The 17,730-nt window shown below is 34.6% G+C and overlaps 2 protein-coding genes across 2 annotated transcripts in view; both read left to right on the forward strand.

Annotated features, from left to right (window-relative positions):
* Positions 1 to 3,448, forward strand: part of LOC136817276 (uncharacterized) — a 41,744-nt gene extending 38,296 nt beyond the window's left edge. The window contains exons 8-13 of the mRNA XM_067073609.1: positions 291 to 339; positions 609 to 635; positions 1,409 to 1,561; positions 1,919 to 1,964; positions 2,428 to 2,502; positions 2,664 to 3,448. Coding sequence (XP_066929710.1) covers positions 291 to 339; positions 609 to 635; positions 1,409 to 1,561; positions 1,919 to 1,964; positions 2,428 to 2,502; positions 2,664 to 3,101 — 788 coding nt within the window. The 3' untranslated portion in view covers positions 3,102 to 3,448. The remainder of the gene's footprint in view (positions 1 to 290; positions 340 to 608; positions 636 to 1,408; positions 1,562 to 1,918; positions 1,965 to 2,427; positions 2,503 to 2,663) is intronic.
* Positions 3,449 to 8,413: 4,965 nt separating this feature from the next.
* LOC136817279 (A disintegrin and metalloproteinase with thrombospondin motifs 6-like) overlaps positions 8,414 to 17,730 on the forward strand; it is a 34,383-nt gene continuing 25,066 nt past the window's right edge. The window contains exons 1-2 of the mRNA XM_067073612.1: positions 8,414 to 8,590; positions 14,772 to 14,873. Of these exons, the coding sequence (XP_066929713.1) occupies positions 8,551 to 8,590; positions 14,772 to 14,873 (142 nt within the window). The 5' untranslated portion in view covers positions 8,414 to 8,550. The remainder of the gene's footprint in view (positions 8,591 to 14,771; positions 14,874 to 17,730) is intronic.

The following is a 17,730-nucleotide window of genomic DNA, read 5'->3' on the forward strand; positions in this document are numbered from 1 at the left end:
CTTCCTTGGTCTGAGTCTTGGTGTTTCAGTTGTGATCATTGATGCACTAGATTGCTTGAGCTTTTTCTCTCCAAATAATAATCTTGAAAATGTTTCCATTTTTCCCACATACAATATACAAGAGAGTTAGAACGACGTGTGATTAGTTTGAAAATGTCTACCATTTTTATTGCACGCGAGAACAAGAATTTCAAATTGTTAATTTACAGAACGATAGCAAAGGCTATTATCTTTCGGATGCCGTAAATAAATTCACATATGTTAAGCTTTATTATGTTCTTTTCTTTTAGCACCGGAAATTTTGTCATTCGATCCTGTTTCCCTGAATAGCGATTTATGGTAAATATTTCTCGTACCCCGAATTTCGAAGAGCAGAAACATTTAAGACCTTCTTGATTGATTGATAAATTTATGCTGGTTCGACCCTTTCTAAACCTGATAAACCTGCTTATTGTCTGAAACTTCATCTAAATTTCACACATTCACGTAAACTTTTCTTTCAAATTTTACGCATCTATCTAGGTAAATAAGAAATCCCATTCGGGCAAATCTCAGATACCCCTTAGCAACGCCGAATTAACAAATATCCAAATATTTTATCTTTTTAGGAGTGTTGGTGTTATTACGTACATTCTGTAAGTATTTTAATAAGCTTTCGTGTTTTAGTTAAAATTATTCAGCGAAATCTAAAATCTTTTAACTGTTTAAGGAGAAGAGCTAAAACTTACCAAAAGACTGCAATCTTTTACGACGCAAGATGTCACGATGAAAATATTTTTCCTGTTTTTTTAAGAAATTGAACAGTCGACTTATGACAGGCTAGCTCTAAAGCTCTAAAACAGTATCTAATAACATAAAAAGTTGTATTATTTTCGGCTCTATTCACATACTGAATTTCAAAGATATGTGACGTTTTTTGCAAACTTTTGCGAGACTTTAGCTTAAGTGCTTGCGTGCAACATTGGGTACAAAGTCCAAATATGCGTTTCCCGTAAATTTTATATGAAAAGTTATGGCTATTCTGTATGGAGGCTAAACTATAAATGTTCTAAATTATCAACTCTCCTTTCCTCCTACAACTCCGCATTGTCGAGTGCCTGATTCAATGACAACCACCTTCCCAGCAGACACACAACGTTGTTTCAACGCTAATCTAACGTTCATAAAACGTTAGGTTAACTTTAGGAATAGCTTTATGTGCCATCTGGATTAGCTATCTTTACAACTCAATCGCTTGCTTTATCCCCTAGACGTTCGAGTTATGGACACTTGACTGTAATCATTTTTAACCAAATTATTTTTTTTCAGATTGTCGGATATTCACCGACATAGATAGTGAGTTTATGTTTTTGAGACTGGACTGTAATCATTTTTAAACAGAACATTTTTTCCTTTACTCTCTATTCAGATTGTCGGGTATTTCACCATTCATTGGAGATGATGACAACGATACATTGATGAATGTTTCCTGTGGTGAATACGAATATGATGACCAAGCGTTCGGTCAAATCACCAATGATGCGAAATCCTTCATCGATAAACTGCTTGTCTCGAATCCTAAGTAAGTGCAGTCTCTTTCTTATTCGATGCTCTAGGGACCAAGAATTTTATTCGAATTAGAGAAAGTTTCAAATTACACACATTTTATACTATTTCCCACATATTTTTGTTCGAATTATAGAAAATTGACAGCAATACAATGCCACTAAGGTTTTTTTATATCCTACAGATTTCTATATTTGTAGAGAAAAGCTCGAAAATCATCCATCAAATTTCGCTTTCCTTTAAGTATTCAAGTCAATTTGAATGGCTTTAGTCTGTTGATATTCTCTAAAGAGTTTATAATTCTTCGTGCTAATAACTGTGGTTTACAATAGGCTAACTAACGTTAAAAATTTGGTTATGCTTCTATTTTCAGGAAAAGGGGAAATGTTGGTCGCTGCTTGCAACATCCTTGGATAAATGTGAGTTTTCTGGCTAGTTATTACCGAACCAGACTTTAGTTTTTATAAAGAGGATCTAAGGCTCCCTATCCCTCTATCTATGATATGCACCTGTTGTGATGTCTTCCAAGGACCCGACAGCTGATTGGTTGCAAGTGACTGATTTTACAAATCAGCTATTGGATCCATGATGTAATGTCAGAAGACACTGCAATGGTACATTTCATGAATATATTCCTATCATCCTTCAAAACGTGGGGAGATTCGGCTTCGAGTTTACCAGGAAGGATTTACGTCAAAATGCCTGAAGTCTTTGCATTGGTCCAAATAATTTTGACGTCATTTCCTTGTATTCATTACCAATTCCCTCAAAACCCAACCTGGTTGTTCATGTTCGGTAGCACAGATATTCGAGGCATGGACTTTTCAGCCTGTTAGAATCTTGCTGAGATTCACTTTTTTCAAAAATCTTTTATTTTTTCAGTCCAACTGGCAATCCAAACAAAGTAAAATCAACCTTGGCAACTTGAAGACGTTCTTGAAGAAACACAAAGAAAAGGTACCTTTTTTAAACCTTTTGGCTAAACTTATCTGATTCCATTTATTGTGCCTAATTTGATCTCAGACTCCTGACCAAGCATTGTAACACTTTCAGTGTTGTCGCCCTTATATAAATGTTTCATTCGCCTCTAAATAACATTTGAATTTCGTTTTCTCTAGGTTAACGTCAGTGCTAGAGGTGCCATCCGTCGGTTCAGTTCATTTGGAGTGGGCGGTCACGCCCATGGTTTATTGGGTGGACGAGGTGGCTCTCCCGTCAGTGTCGGTAGCAGCCGATCGCCTTCAAAACATTTATTGGTACCGAACGCCCTTCAATCATGCGTGATAAATGAAGATGAAGAAGAAGAGGAAGAAGCAGATGAGAATCAAAACATCCGGAATATCAATGATTCTTTACGGAGTGGCCCGATTTTTACTGTAACAAAGGAAGCGGAAAGGCCCCCTTCCGGTGATTATGGTGAAGCATTACCGGATTTCAATACGGATACACCAGACGGGTTGAGAAATTATTTACAGCAAATGATTAATACTGGGTTATTACCGGGCCGTTCTGGACCACCGGACATGTCTGAACAGTTTAGTGATGAAGATCATTGAAGGAATAAGAGGTCGGATGATAAAGTAGATTTCCAGACAGCGCGAAACGTTCAAACAAGGTATATCAAACGTTCCTAACGTCTTTTAACGTTAAATGAACTTTGAAACAACACGCACTTCTTTGCGGTTGACAAGATGACGATAGATAAAAGCACATTTTTTAAAAAATTCGGGACGTGGTTATTGATCGTTATCCTAAGACATTGTTCTTTCCGAACGCTCCAAAGATGATGTAAAATTCATTACTCCCTTAAAGACAATTTGAGTAACTTCATTTGGATTTATATTTTCAATTTAAATTATTGGATTGTAGTATTGGGATGCTACTATTTCATGTATTAATATTGAAGGAAGGATGACAAGGATGTATACAGAACATTTAGAAAGGATATTTATCACACTTACATTACCAGCTGGCACACAACGTTATTTCAACGTTTTTCTAACGTTCTATGGACGTTTCGGACGTCAGATAGGTACTGTTCAAACATTCTGTACCAGCCAGGTAAACTAGAGGGAATAAGAAAAAGGATATGGGAATATTTAAAAGAATCATATCGGATGGGAATATCAAAAATGACGAGGATGGTTATAACATTTTTTTAGGCATTTCAAGTCAACTTATTTGGTAAATTTTGTAAAGTATCTATTAAGTTATTAGTCTACGTTTTATTCTATAGAAGATTATTTTGTAAAACATATTTCAACGTCTAAAGGCCAGGGCAAACCGATCCAACATTTCATTCAACATGCCTTTTTTCTGATGTTGGATGAAATGTTGGACCGGTTTGGGTCAATTCAAATTTTTGGAAAAAGATGAAAGTTCAAAAAAAGAAGAAAAAAATCGTGTTGGATGGTGTTGGATGAAGTTTGATCGCCATCAAACATTTCATCCAACATTTTCGGCGAGATCAAAGAAGCTCTCTCATTTTGTTGTGTAATTTTTCGTGTTGGATTGGTTTGGTGGTACTTTTTTTCTTTATTTTTTGAATTTTAATTTTTTTCCAGGTCATGTCGGATGAAATGTTGGATCGGTTTGCCCCGGCCTTGGTTTTCGCTTCATCCAACGCATATTTTCCATCAAACATTTCATCCAACATTGGAAAATCATGTTGGATGAAATGTTGGACTGGTTTGCCCTGGCCTTAAAATATTTTTTTTCTACCTTGTACTTTTTTGCTTCATTAGTTTAATTTTTTTGTACTGCTGTATATCTATTTTATTAACTTTAACTTATGATTTATGAGATATTATTTTAAAAGTTTGTAGTAAAACTTCACAGTAAAAATGTCGTTTCTCGATACTGAAGGTTTTAAACTGAAATACAACCTCTAGGCCTTGCCAAAACGTGGCTAAACGTAGATTGTGTGATACATATAAACCACGGATAACTTACATGTATGTATATCACTGGGTTGATAAACTTGACTTCTACTTTACAAAACGTCCATGTTCACGTTTTTTATTAGAACAAACTATGAAAGAACATAAGCCTTCGATGGGGTCAAAATATCAAGAATAAGTTAATAACATTTTAAGACTTTATGGACTCTAAAACACCCAATTTCTTAAGAAATTACACTAAAATACTTAGAAGCATGGAGGAAATAGGAACATTTCAAGAGCACATTTACGTTTGAAACTCAAAAAGTTTAGAAAATTCGAAGGCTTCTAATAAACTTTTGGACGTTCTTATAAAGAGACGTTTAGCAACGTCCATTCGACATCCGTAATATTCATAGAGAAAGATGATCATTGAAATAACGTTGTAAACAAGCTGGGTAGAATGGCTGATTCAAACCGGGCGGAACAACCGTAAAAGTGGGGAGGCTGAAGGCTGAATTTGAGAAAAAATCTCATTTGCTCCCCGGCTAAAATCTCACCAGTCTCCCCACTTCCGCCGGGCCTGTGATATTTCTTTTGCACGAACATTCCAATCTAATTATCATTGGAACCATCGAAAACTTTTGTTGCCATAGTAAGATGTTAGCACTCCAAACTTGATGAAAAGGTGCCCAACTTTGCATGATTGCGTGACCCAGTTTTTCTTTTATTTTTTATATAATATAAATTTCATACTGTAGTTTAAATCAAAAATTAATAATAGTATCCCACGTTACTGTAGGGTGTAAAAGTGGCAATAGGAGAGTTCCCCAGTGAATGACAAAAGTTCTGTGATCCTACGGTATTGATTTTCAAATGTTTAGATCATGAAATGATGGGTTTTGATAGAATGTTAAAATGTATGTGGTTTTCTCTTATCCAGGTTCTAGCACAGTCGGTTAGGTGGTCGTACGTATATGTCAGTACTGACAAAGAGGGTCGAGATGGTCTAGTTTTTTGAAGGGAGTATTCAATTCTTAAACTACATTTCTTTCTGATTTTCCCGATCATTCTGGCACACAACGTTGTTTCAACGTTTATCTAACGTTCACAACGTCCATATAACGTTAAATGAACGTCGAAACAACGTTGTGTGCCAGCTGGGTAGAGAGGACAAAGAATATTGCTATCATCGAACGTTGAGGAAATGTAAAACAGGATTCCTATGCAGTTTTTATTTTCTTACTAATATTTTTACCTTTTTTAATATCTGTTCCTCGCAACCATCAAAGAATTTTTTTAATTTTGAGATAGGCTTTGGATTCGAATTGGGGTTATTTGTTATTGAATGTATACAGCCCAAGATACCTCACTGGTTACTATTTTCATCTCCGTTTGTCCCATGCAAACACATATTCGTCTAATGGCTTTTCTATTCAAAAACACCTTATTAATCAATACAGTATATGGCCCCCAAAACGGAGACGGCCCCCAAAACGATGGTTTTCATTAAAATGAAGATTCTGACTTGTAGATTTATCAGAATTAAACGATTTTTTTTAATTTGAAAGAATGATGGTTATACTTAAAAATAAGCATGTTTTTGCTGGTTTGAGACGGATTCAAAATAACATATTTGCGTCTAAAGGAAATATTTTAACACCAAAATTGGATAAAAATTGCATATAGCTCACTCTAGCTCCTTGGATATTGAAAGTAAGTTATGAAAACGGGGTATAGGAAACTTTCTACACCTAATGCCGTTCAGAAAATGCAAATACATCTGTGACTTTAGAGGCTGGGTAAAAGATATAGCATCTTAAAGGTCAACCAGTATTTTGGAGCCCTAGAATCAGCATTGACAAAACCGAAAATTCTAAATATGAGAAAAAGCAAAAAATCTTGGAATTTTATTCCTATCACGTTGAGTTAATAATTTAAAACAAAAAATTAACATTATATATAAAATTTTTTGCTGAATCAGCAAAAACGGCAAATTCTGTCATTTTTTTGCAAAATATAGGAGAAAAATATCTTTAAAGCTTAATATTTTCAGTTTCAGTTAAGCTTTTTTTCTAAAATTTTCACAGCTTATTCCATACATGAATGGAACTATTTTCAAAAGAGATTTGTTTTCAAAAACTTGATTAAGACGTTGTTAAATCAAAATTGTCATTTTGAAAATTTTTAAATTTTCAGTTTGGACTTTGCAATATTGAAAATCTTGAAATATTTCATAAAAATCATAAATTTTACATCCATCGGGTCGTAAATTTAAGGGAAAACACAAATATGTTCATAGTTTTTCCCCCTTTTACCACCGGGCTTAATAATTTGATTTTTGCTACACCTCCGTTTTGGGGGCCCAAACCTGCATTTTGACAACCAGGGGTATACTGTAAAAATTTTATCAAATAGATTTATGCCCAAAACCCTCTAAATCATATTTCAAAACTATGGTCAAAATTTTGTATTCATATCTTAAAGATATCTCGAGAAATCGCTAAAATTTCAAACCTCTGTTTTGGGGGCCATTAGAAAAAAGCTACCTATCTTTAAGCGATTGAAAAATATTGTTGAAATTGAAAATTTTGAAAAAGAACTTCTGGGAAATAAAGTAGAGATGTTAAAGGTTTTCATACAGCAAAAATTTTTGTAAAATCTCTTTTCCTCTAGATTTGAGAGAAGTTTCAAATTTGATCGCCGTTTTGGGGGCCACATACTGTACTTATAAAATACTGGCTTTTCAACTTAAACTGAAAGTAGAATCTTCTTTGACTTTTTATTATTGTCAAGATATTATTATAAAAATCTTTCAAAACTTTTCTTGAATTTTATTTGTATTTTTATTTAGCATAGTATTCTTGAGACATCTGCTTTTCATATAAATTTGAATCACAGTTCCTTTTTTAGGGTCAGGTAATTAGGGCAAAATGGTCGATTAATGCATGTTAAAAGAGTATAGAGGCAAGATAAATTATTTTTGATTTCCAACTTCAACAATGTCAGAGTTCCAGTTAAATCTATCTAGTTGTATCTCTAAGGGGTTTTGTAAATAGATATGTGCTTGATTTATATATCAGAAGGTCAGATTAAATGGGATTCAAGCCAGGGGAAGTTGCTGATTGTATGTTGGGCTAGTCTTGATATATATCTTACTGTCAAATCTATTCGCCATAGTTTTAAATTCAAAATCAAGATTTATTTGCCGAAAAGCTTTTATTATGAAACGAATTTTGATTTTTTGATATATCTTACTCTAACAGCTGAAAAGTCATACAATATTTTTTTACTTAGCCACCGGAAAATTCTAAGTTTTACATTTTTTGCTTTAATACTTTGTATTATGATTAGAGCGTCCTAAATGAGATTTAAAACTGATATATTTTTACTGCTTTAAAACTCCAGGGAGGAGGTCGAAACTTGTGGATGAAATTTCATTATTTAATACTTTTTAAATGTTACTTTCTAGGGCACATTAGTTGAAATTTATTTTCAAGATTTATTTTTAAGTGCATGCAGGCCACCGTGCGATGGTAAATTTTTCTAATCAAGCATTTTTGATAGATAAATCTTAGCGAAACAAATCAAGGCCAAAACCGGTATCGTAAGATAATGAAGGTGTGAAGTCTCTTCCTTTTTACTTTCAACCGTCTCCAATAGAAATATTTCTATGGTCTGATTATGGTAAAAAGCATTAGGAAGTTAAACTTCAGTGTTAAAACAAACTCTTTGATTGAAAGTATTGTCTTGAAACTGTCCCTAGCAACTCAGGCTTAAAGGGTCATAAAAAATTTTGCTAATTGTAAATAAATTTTTAATTTGAAACCCATGCACTAAAATTCACGAGGAAAAATATTTAACCTGCTTCTTAAAACTTTAGCTTTTACAAAGAAAAATCTATTACGTTTCACCCGGTTTGAAATTGTGTACATCTTTCTAACGTTTTGAAAACGACTTGAAAGTAAACTTATACGATTTTCGAATACAGACCAACTAACTGCTAAAACTATTGAAAGTCTTTTTAGGTAATCACACCGATTGGTTGCACAGGAGACATTAAAAAATCACAGAAAGAAGTTTGACATTTTTTCAATACTATCTGGGAAAGTATTTTTTATCCAAAATGGTGGTCGGGAAATTGATTTTCCTTCTGTGCTGCTTAGGTAAGAATACGTGAAATCTCTGGACTTGTTCTGATAGTGAAACTCTCTCGTCCGTTGAGTTTTCGCCGAAGAGGCTGAGGCTAATGAGAAACCCTAGACGTAGATAGCCTTTTCCTTTTAACCAAGCGGGTGTAGCGGCACACAGGAAAATAGTGGCTTAATCCTCATCGCACCCTTAAAGACCAAGCTTACCTTGAGTGCCCCCTCCTTTCGGGAGTAGCGTCCATGCCATGAGTAACGTAAATAAAGTATTGAATTTGAAGCCCCCGATGAAAGGGGTCAAAGAGGAATCTTTTAAAACCTCTCTCAAACAAACAAAATTTAAGCCTCAAGATTTGCCCCATCCAGGGAGTTTCGTAAGCCTGTGATATACTGGATACACACTGGGACGAGGTTGGCCAATTGAGTTTCAAACCCAAACGCCGAAGGGCTGGAGGCGAGACTCCTGCATGGGAAATGAAACCACTTATTTCCCATCCAGAACGCCCGCGCTTAGCTTTTACACAAACGCTGGATTTAAACTAAAATCTATCGCTAGATTTCTAAAGATGTAGTCCTCTAAAACAAAGGAACCGCTAGATACAATCCGTCGTCATGATTACGGCGCGTTCTATGCGCGTTTTAGAGAGTAGATTTTCGAAGAAGACTAGCAAACTCTACCGGCTGTAAACTCTTTTCGGCAACGAAGCCCGTTTGCGAATTTTCTTCGGCTTTGGGCTTATTTCTTAGATAGTGATTTGTCTTAGACTATAGCATAGTCTAGTTTTGGATGGGAAATAAGTGGCTTCAATTTCTCATGCCTGAAAAGGGTTAATAAAGTTTCGCCTCTAGCCCTTTTCGGGCTTGAAACTCGATGGGTTGGCCGTACAAGTCAACCTCGTTCCCTGTGTATTATCAGCTTTTTTATTGCTTACTGATAGCGCTAGATTCTCTGGCGTCAATCAGTTACGTAAATAAAGCCTGGAATACACGGGGACGAGGTTGCGTACAAGTAACTTTCCAAAAAAACAAATCCGATGCAATTCTAGACTAGTAAACTAGTCGGTTATTACTTATAACCTTATAATAAAACTGTCAATCAAATAATGTAAACACTAATTAAATATTCAGCGCGCGTGAGAGAAAAGGAAAATAACCGACTAGAAGCTACTTCCAACGCCTTTTTTTCTTCACCTAAAATCGTAAGGAGAACCCGTGCGGGATTGCATTTATTTTTCTTTCTGTTTATTGCGTTTTTAGAATTATTATATTATTTATATGTTCCCATGTTTAATGTTACTATGAAATATCATTTAGTCAAGTTCGAGAGCTGTCGGCCTTTTTATTAGGTCATAAGCCTCAGAATTTTAACCATCCTCAACGTGTTCGCCGTATCGAAAACTGTCAAAAAAGTTTTGTCAGATCGAACACTAGCGGTCTCTTTGATCTCCACGAGCCCAAAAAATAGGTCAAAAAAGGGCTTAAATTTAGGTCATGAGCCTCATGGCTAAAATTTTACAGGTGATTAGTACAACCCTTAAGGACAATGAAAATCGAAAATCTAACCAAAAAATCCGGTTTCTTGACCTGGTCAGATTCCCCAAAAAGAAGTCAAAAAAGGGGCTAAATTTAGGTCATGAGCCTCATGGCTGAAATTTTACAGGTGATAAGTACAACCCTTAAGGACAATGAAAATCGAAAATCTAACCAAAAAAATCGGTTCCTTGACCTGGTCAGATGCCCCTGAAGTTGAAAAATTTGAGAATTTTCGGGGGGTCGAAAATGACCCCCTCTTAGACGAAACTTTCTATAGCGTTTGATCTACTCAATATTTAGCGATGAGATTTGGACAGTGTGTCCATAACATCCAATTACACTTTGTGGGAAATTTATGTCATTATTTGATGACGTCATCAATTACTCAAAATGGCCAAAATTTTAAATTTTTCTTACTTTTTACTCATTTTAATTCAATTTTTTTTATATATCTGATGCTCCCTTTTTCATTCTCCAGTGTGTCCATAACATCCAATCACATTTTGTGGGAAATTTATGTCATTATTTGATGACGTCATTGTGTCGTAATGACGTCATCAGTTGCTCAAAATCGCCATAATTTTAAGTTTTTCTTACTTTTTACTCATTTTAATTCAATTTTTTTATATATCAGATGCCCTCTTTTTCATTCTCCAGTGTGTCCATAACATAAAATTACACTTTGGGGAAAATTTATGTCATTGACGTCATTGTGTCGTAATGACGTCATCGGCTGCTCATCAGTTGCTCAAAATGGCCAAAAGGGGTGTCATTTTAAGTTCATCTTACTTTTTACTCATTTTTCCATAACAGATACCACTTTTTCGTTTTCAAGTGTGTCCATAACATCCAATTAAACTTTGTGGGAAATTTATGTCATTATTTGATGACGTCATTGTGTCGTAATGTCATCATCAGTTGCTCAAAATAGCCAAAATCTTTAGTTTTTCTTACTTTTTACTCATTTTAATTCAATTTTTCTATATATCAGATGCTCCCCTTTTCATTCTCCAGTGTGTCCATAACATCCAATTACACTTTGGGGAAAATTTATGTCATTTTTTATGACGTAATTGTGTTAATATGATGTCATCAGTTGTTCGTCAGTCGCTCATCAGTTGCTCCAAATGGCCAAAAGGGGACTCATTTTTAAGTTTTTCTTACTTTTACCTATTTTATTTGGTAGATACCCCTTTTTCATTCTCCTGTTATCTCTTTGGGCTGTTTGAAAGACGAAGTGGTACTCTGGGTTTCCTCTTACACGCCAGACGAGTTTTGAATCAGTGATTCAGTATTTTGTTTTCTCTTACCTGTTTCTTTTCTTTGATATTGAAATCTTTCCTTATGCAGAACCTCTACTTAAGTGAAGAAATTTTTGCAGAATTTAATTTCGTGGTTTTTTGACAAATCCACGTTATGAAATTCCGCCGAACACTAATATCCTCAAGATTTAAAAATCACCTCTAAATTTGGTCTTTTAACGAGAAAATAGGCCATATTGTAAACAAAAATTATCTTAACCGTGAAATTAATTTACGCGAAAATTCCGAATTTTGAGCTGTGAACCGCGAAATTAAATTTCGTGAAAATTCCTTTCCATGAAAATTTCTCCACTTAAGGTAAATAATGGGAGCGTTTTGAAAATGAGACTAGGATTGGTGTAATACATCTCTGGGTTACAGCATTTTTCAAGTCATCGTGGAGTAACTAATGGAGTGACTCTAAATTTACGGAACCCACAACATTTTACCCAATGCCTAACTATAGTATATAGCTTTTTAATTATAGACGTACGCCAATCTATGAGTTGATATCATTGCGCTGATTATGCCGTAAATGACGCCCAAATTTGTGAAAATCGCAAATAAGGCTAAAAGAAAATCATCAAATCGAGGATTTATAGTAAAATTACATTGAAACTGCTGTTTTAGTTAAGTTATATGGATTTGGAGAGACAAATTGGACAAATTTGTTCAATACACAGGGTTCCAGAGGAACTTAAAAATTGACGATCAAACAAAGTTTTACCAGTTATTTGACTTTTGAATATAACCTCATTCGAAAGTCAATGTAAAAATTCGTCTCCAAAACCATCCCCAACGGATTTAGCTGAGAATAATAAAATTTCTATCCTTGTCGGGCTTTCGATAGAGAACTTTTTATTCCCCCTTTTTGAAAATGTTCCACCGGGACTGTTAGACAGGGTTGTTAAACTCCCACAATACACCTTTTATATCTTAATGTAACTAGAAGAACTTGCCGTGAATATCACGGTGTATGAATTTTACACTGTGATGACAGATCATCATTATATCGCCATTGGATCGCCTTAAGATCTACGCTGTAGTTTGTCGGGATGAACCCAGCGTTTGTCTGAATTCCACGCGGGTCACGCGGGTCACGCGCTTTAGATTTGAAATTTGTGGCTTTATTTTCCAACCTAAGAGATTTCTTAATCGCCCTTCGGGCCTCGAATTGAAGTAAATTAAAGTAATCTTAATTTAGAGCACTTATTAACGACAGACGTTGGTACAATCGTGAGCGCTATTGGAATCACAAAAATGCGAGCTAAGGGAATGGCTTCGAGTCTGATATTTCAATTTTCGAAGTCTAATTTTTAGCACATCATAATAAATTGTTTCATTGTACGACTAAGATTTACAGATACCTTAATGATAAGAAGCTCTCACGATCATAGGTCTTAACCCGTGAAATTCTAAAACTTTAATTGATGATCTGTTCCGTAAAGAATCCGTATCTAACGATGCAAACAATCTGTTATTTATCATTTCAAAGATTTCAGGAGAATGGAAAAGATAAAATAAGTAAAAGTAAGAAAAACTTAAAAGAAGTCCCCATTTTGGCTATTTTGAGCAATTGATGATGTCATTACAACACAATGACGTCATTAAATAATGACATAAATCTCCTACAAAGTGTAATGGGATGTTATGGAAACACTTGAGAATGAAAAAGTGGTATCTGTTATGAAAAAATGAGTAAAAAGTAAGATTATTTTAAATTGACTCCCCTTTCGGCCATTTTGAGCAACTGATGAGCAGCTAATGACGTCATTACGACACAATAACGTCATCGAAAATGACATAAATTTTCCCCAAAAGTAATTGGATGTTATGGACACACTGGAGAAAGAAAAGGGTAGCATCTGATATATAGAAAAATTGAATTAAATGAGTAAAAAGTAAGAAAAACTTAAAATTTTGGCCATTTTGAGCAACTGATGACGACATTACGACACAATGACGTCATCAAATAATGACATAAATTTCTCACAAAGTTTAATTGAATGTTATGGACACACTTGAAAACGAAAAAGTGGTGAAAAAGAGTAAAAAATAAGATGAACTTAAAATGACTCCCCTTTTTGCCATTTTGAGCAACTGATGATGACATTACGACATAATGACGTCATCAAATAATGACATAAATTTCCCACAAAGTTTAATTGGATTTTATGGACACACTTGAAAACGAAAAAGTAGTATCTGTTATGAAAAAATGAGTAAAAAGTAAGGTGAACTTAAAATGACTCCCCTTTTGGCCATTTTGAGCAACTGATGAGCAGCCGATGACGTCATTACGACACAATGACGTCATCGAAAATGACATTAATTTTCCCCAAAATGTGATTGGATGTTATGGACACACTGGAGAATGAAAAAGGGAGCATCAGATATATAAAAAAAATTGAATTAAAATGAGTAAAAAGTAAGAAAAATTTAAAATTTTGGCCATTTTGAGTAATTGATGACGTCATCAAATAATGACATAAATTTCCCACAAAGTGTAATTGGATATTATGAACACACTGTCCAAATCTCATCGCTAAATATTGTGTAGATCAAACGCTATAGAAAGTTTCGTCTAAGAGGGGGTCATTTTCGACCCCCCGAAAATTCTCAAATTTATCAACTTCAGGGGCATCTGACCAGGTCAAGGAACCGGATTTTTTGGTTAGATTTTCGATTTTCATTGTCCTTAAGGGCTGTACTTATCACCTGTAAAATTTCAGCCATGAGGCTCATGACCTAAATTTAGGCCCTTTTTTGACTTCTTTTTTGGGCATCTGACCAGGTCAAGAAACCGGATTTTTTGGTTAGATTTTCGATTTTCATTGTCCTTAAGGGTTGTACTAATCACCTGTAAAATTTTAGCCATGAGGCTCATGACCTAAATTTAAGCCCTTTTTTGACCTCTTTTTTGGGCTCGTGGAGATCAAAGAGACCGCTAGTGTTCGATCTGACAAAACTTTTTTGACCTGTTTTGACAGTTTTCGATACGGCGAACACGTTGAGGATGGTTGAAATTCTGAGGCTTATGACCTAATAAAAAGGCCGACAGCTCTCGAACTAAAAAGTTGGATGGATTCTCAAAAACCTAAAAAAAGTTGTAAAATTAAACAACGTTTTTTGAGGGAAGTAGCTTCTAGTCGTTGAAATTCAGAAAAGAGACGCAACTTCACCCCTTTGATTCTTTTTATTTGCAGCTTGCTTTTTTGTATATGGGTCTGTTTTCAACGACTAGTTTACTAGTCTTATGCAATTCGGGCGGAAAGAATTATTTATCGACTCTGTTGTGTAGCAAGAAAAGAAAAAATCATGATTTATTTGCCGCCATTTTTCTTGAGCTTCCATTTCCTTTTCAGCTTTGGTCAGTGCTGTCGTTCTTCGAGAAAAACCAACGGTTCATGAGAAGTTTTCAACGAGAGAATTAACACAAATATTTGGCACTGATGACCAAAATGAAGGTAAAGCTATATTTTAGTACAGTCTGACAATGTTAAAAGACCTTAAAAGTTAACCTCTTGCTAGGTTATATCTCCCCTGACTGGGAAATGATTCAAACTTTATTTCTATTTATCCGCTATTTATGTATTTGAGTTGCAGGAGGCTTTAAGGCAAATGCGGGTTTTCAGCTTCTAAGTTTTAATACGGATATTCTTTTGGGAAAATATTAGGGTGGTATATACTGTTGTTTTATAAGATTCCCATCTTCGGACTAAGATTCTTGTCACTTTTCAGGAATCTTTCCGCTCCTGGGATAACCAGCATGAGATTGGAAAAGGTTCTTTTCTAAAGGTACGGAAAATCTTGTGTTTACTCACAAAATGGTGAAACTTTTTTTCATCTACCCAAAGTCCTGGCCTTTTTTTGCTAGAAAAGTGGCAAAGGAATCTTAGTGGAGAGGAAACCAAAATCTTATGCTAAAGAATGGTAATATCATCAGATGGATATTTAAAATAAAAACAGCAATTATTGCATTAAAAAGCAATTTTTTCAGCAATGAAATGCTATGGAGGGCGGTCAAGGAAAAATCTCGTATAGTAAAGATTACATCATTAATAACATAATTAGTATAATTATGCTATTGTTTCTGGCTCCAACCCTAACCCTAACTGGGAAGATCGATATTCTTATAAAAAATGTTTCTTATAAAACATCAATATTTATAAGAAGTGTTTCTTATAAAAAATTGATATTCCTATAAAAAATGTTTCTTATAAGATACCTCCACATCCCCGACCGTTAAGAGTGTCCACCCCTACGTCTTCATTTTGTGGTATATCATTGCGTGTAATAATCGCTTGTGGTTTAATTTTACACATGCGCATTATATGTGATGTAGTACATTTATATAACATTACGCAATGGTTTCTTCCAAATATGGTAATACGAGATTTTGCATTGAACTGACTGTATGTCAGCAAAATATGTTGTCTTTATAAGGTCAAGATGTCAGAGGTGTTTGAAAATTGTAAAATTGCATCGGGGAAAGTTTTTTTACTTTTCTGCTGATTTTCTGACAATCAAATCTATATATTAATAGCGGTGCTTTGTGTGTCTGTGTGTCACCACTTTCGTTTTCGCTTTGTTTGTGTTTTAAAATTATGACTTTTAGTCTCTTGCTCCACAAATTTGTTCCATTGGATTCGCGCCATTTGCAAAAGATCGGATAGAGCTTAGTTTAGACTTTATTCAGCCTTTGTTTTGAAATTTAAGGCCCATCTACATTTTAGCAATTTTAATTTCTGCCCAGAGTTGTCTTTTTCTCTCTTCTTTTGTTTTAAATGTTTTAGAATGTATTTAACGATCGTATTTATAAATGACATTATATTCGAATTCTTTTCAAAACAAAACAATTTCATTTCATAGAAAAGAATATTTCAAAAGTAAATCAAAACATAAAAATCAAAAAGTTTGTGGACAACAACATAGCATTCAAAGGGCGATATCAAGCAATTAAGAGAAGAAATTAGTTCACTTCTTTCTTCTTATAAAAATATTCAAGTCGTCGTTTAGTCTGTCATTTTTTATGTTTAAATTCGGAAAATTATGCCAAGGGTTTGAAAAAGCAACTTTAAATTGTCTTATTTTTTTTCGATCTGATAAAAAACAAAGAGTTGCACTATTCTTTGTGACCTTCCCACTTTTTCCTGAAAAATTGTCATTTAAACTGGACGGCATATTTAACGCGAGCGAAGCGAGAAAAATAACTACCTGCAGAGTCGTTTCAAACGACACTGGTACAGTTAACGATGCTCTTTCTGATAACTTTTGACTTAAACAAAAAATTATGTCACGGGGGGGCAGTACACGATCCAAATATGCTTAAAAGATAAGACACCCGGGGAAGGTTAGAGTTAAACGTTGTAGAGATTTCTTCTTCTTTTTTTTTTTGATCGCTTTTTTAAGCCAGCTTCAACATCCAAAGGACTTTTAGTGCGTTCAGCTACAGCTTAACCGACGTGCGACGCCGGGTACCGGCTAGTGAAATATATTACATTATTGTTTTCCTAGTTCAAAAATACAAAAAATCAATTTTCCATTCGTGAAAAATAAAACTTAAGAAATTATGAAATAATACTTCAAACAAAAACGTTCCCCTCCTTTAGCCTCGTCTATTTTCTTATCTCTGAACTCACAAAACGCACATCCATTCTTCCGTCTGATGAAGAATTATTTGGTCAGCCAAAGTGCCCGTAGTGGTGATTCTAGTCCCCCAGTCCCCCTAGCCTGTGCGGGATTCAGCCATTGGGTAAACAAGACAAAAATTTCAAAAAGCTGGTGTTTTGAAGCGCTTTAGTAATATTGAACTTTGTGATGGACTGTAATATTATGAATGGAGAAAAGAAAGAACATACTACCTAAAATTTAAGAGGATTTTGTTTGACAGAACTCAAGATAACCTAAAAAATCCAACTTTCCTTAAGTATAAACACTTGGGCAATTTAAGGCATGTCCAAATTTTTCAAATTTACCTTTTACTTTTCAGCACTTAATTGCAAAATTTTGTATTTTGCTGATTTCCACTGACGTCAGCAAGATTTGAAAAAAAAAATTATGCAAAAATGATCCTTTTAATATGATGTGCAACTTTGGTCCTAATTCCATGTTTATACCACCAGTCAAACTGGAGTTATGCAAAAATGATCCTTTTAATGATGTGCAACTTTGGTCCTAATTCCATGTTTATACCACCAGTCAAACTGGAGTTATTCAAAAAACAAGTTTTGCTGACGTCAGCATTTCTTGGTTTTTGCCTATATCTATTTTGGGGTAAAAAAATTAATTATGACACAGCCACTCCAATGATCTACACTCCAA

The sequence above is a fragment of the Clytia hemisphaerica genome, unplaced genomic scaffold, assembly GCF_902728285.1.
Source record: "Clytia hemisphaerica strain Z4C2 unplaced genomic scaffold, Clytia hemisphaerica genome assembly, whole genome shotgun sequence".
NCBI classification, from domain to species: Eukaryota; Metazoa; Cnidaria; class Hydrozoa; order Leptothecata; family Clytiidae; genus Clytia; species Clytia hemisphaerica.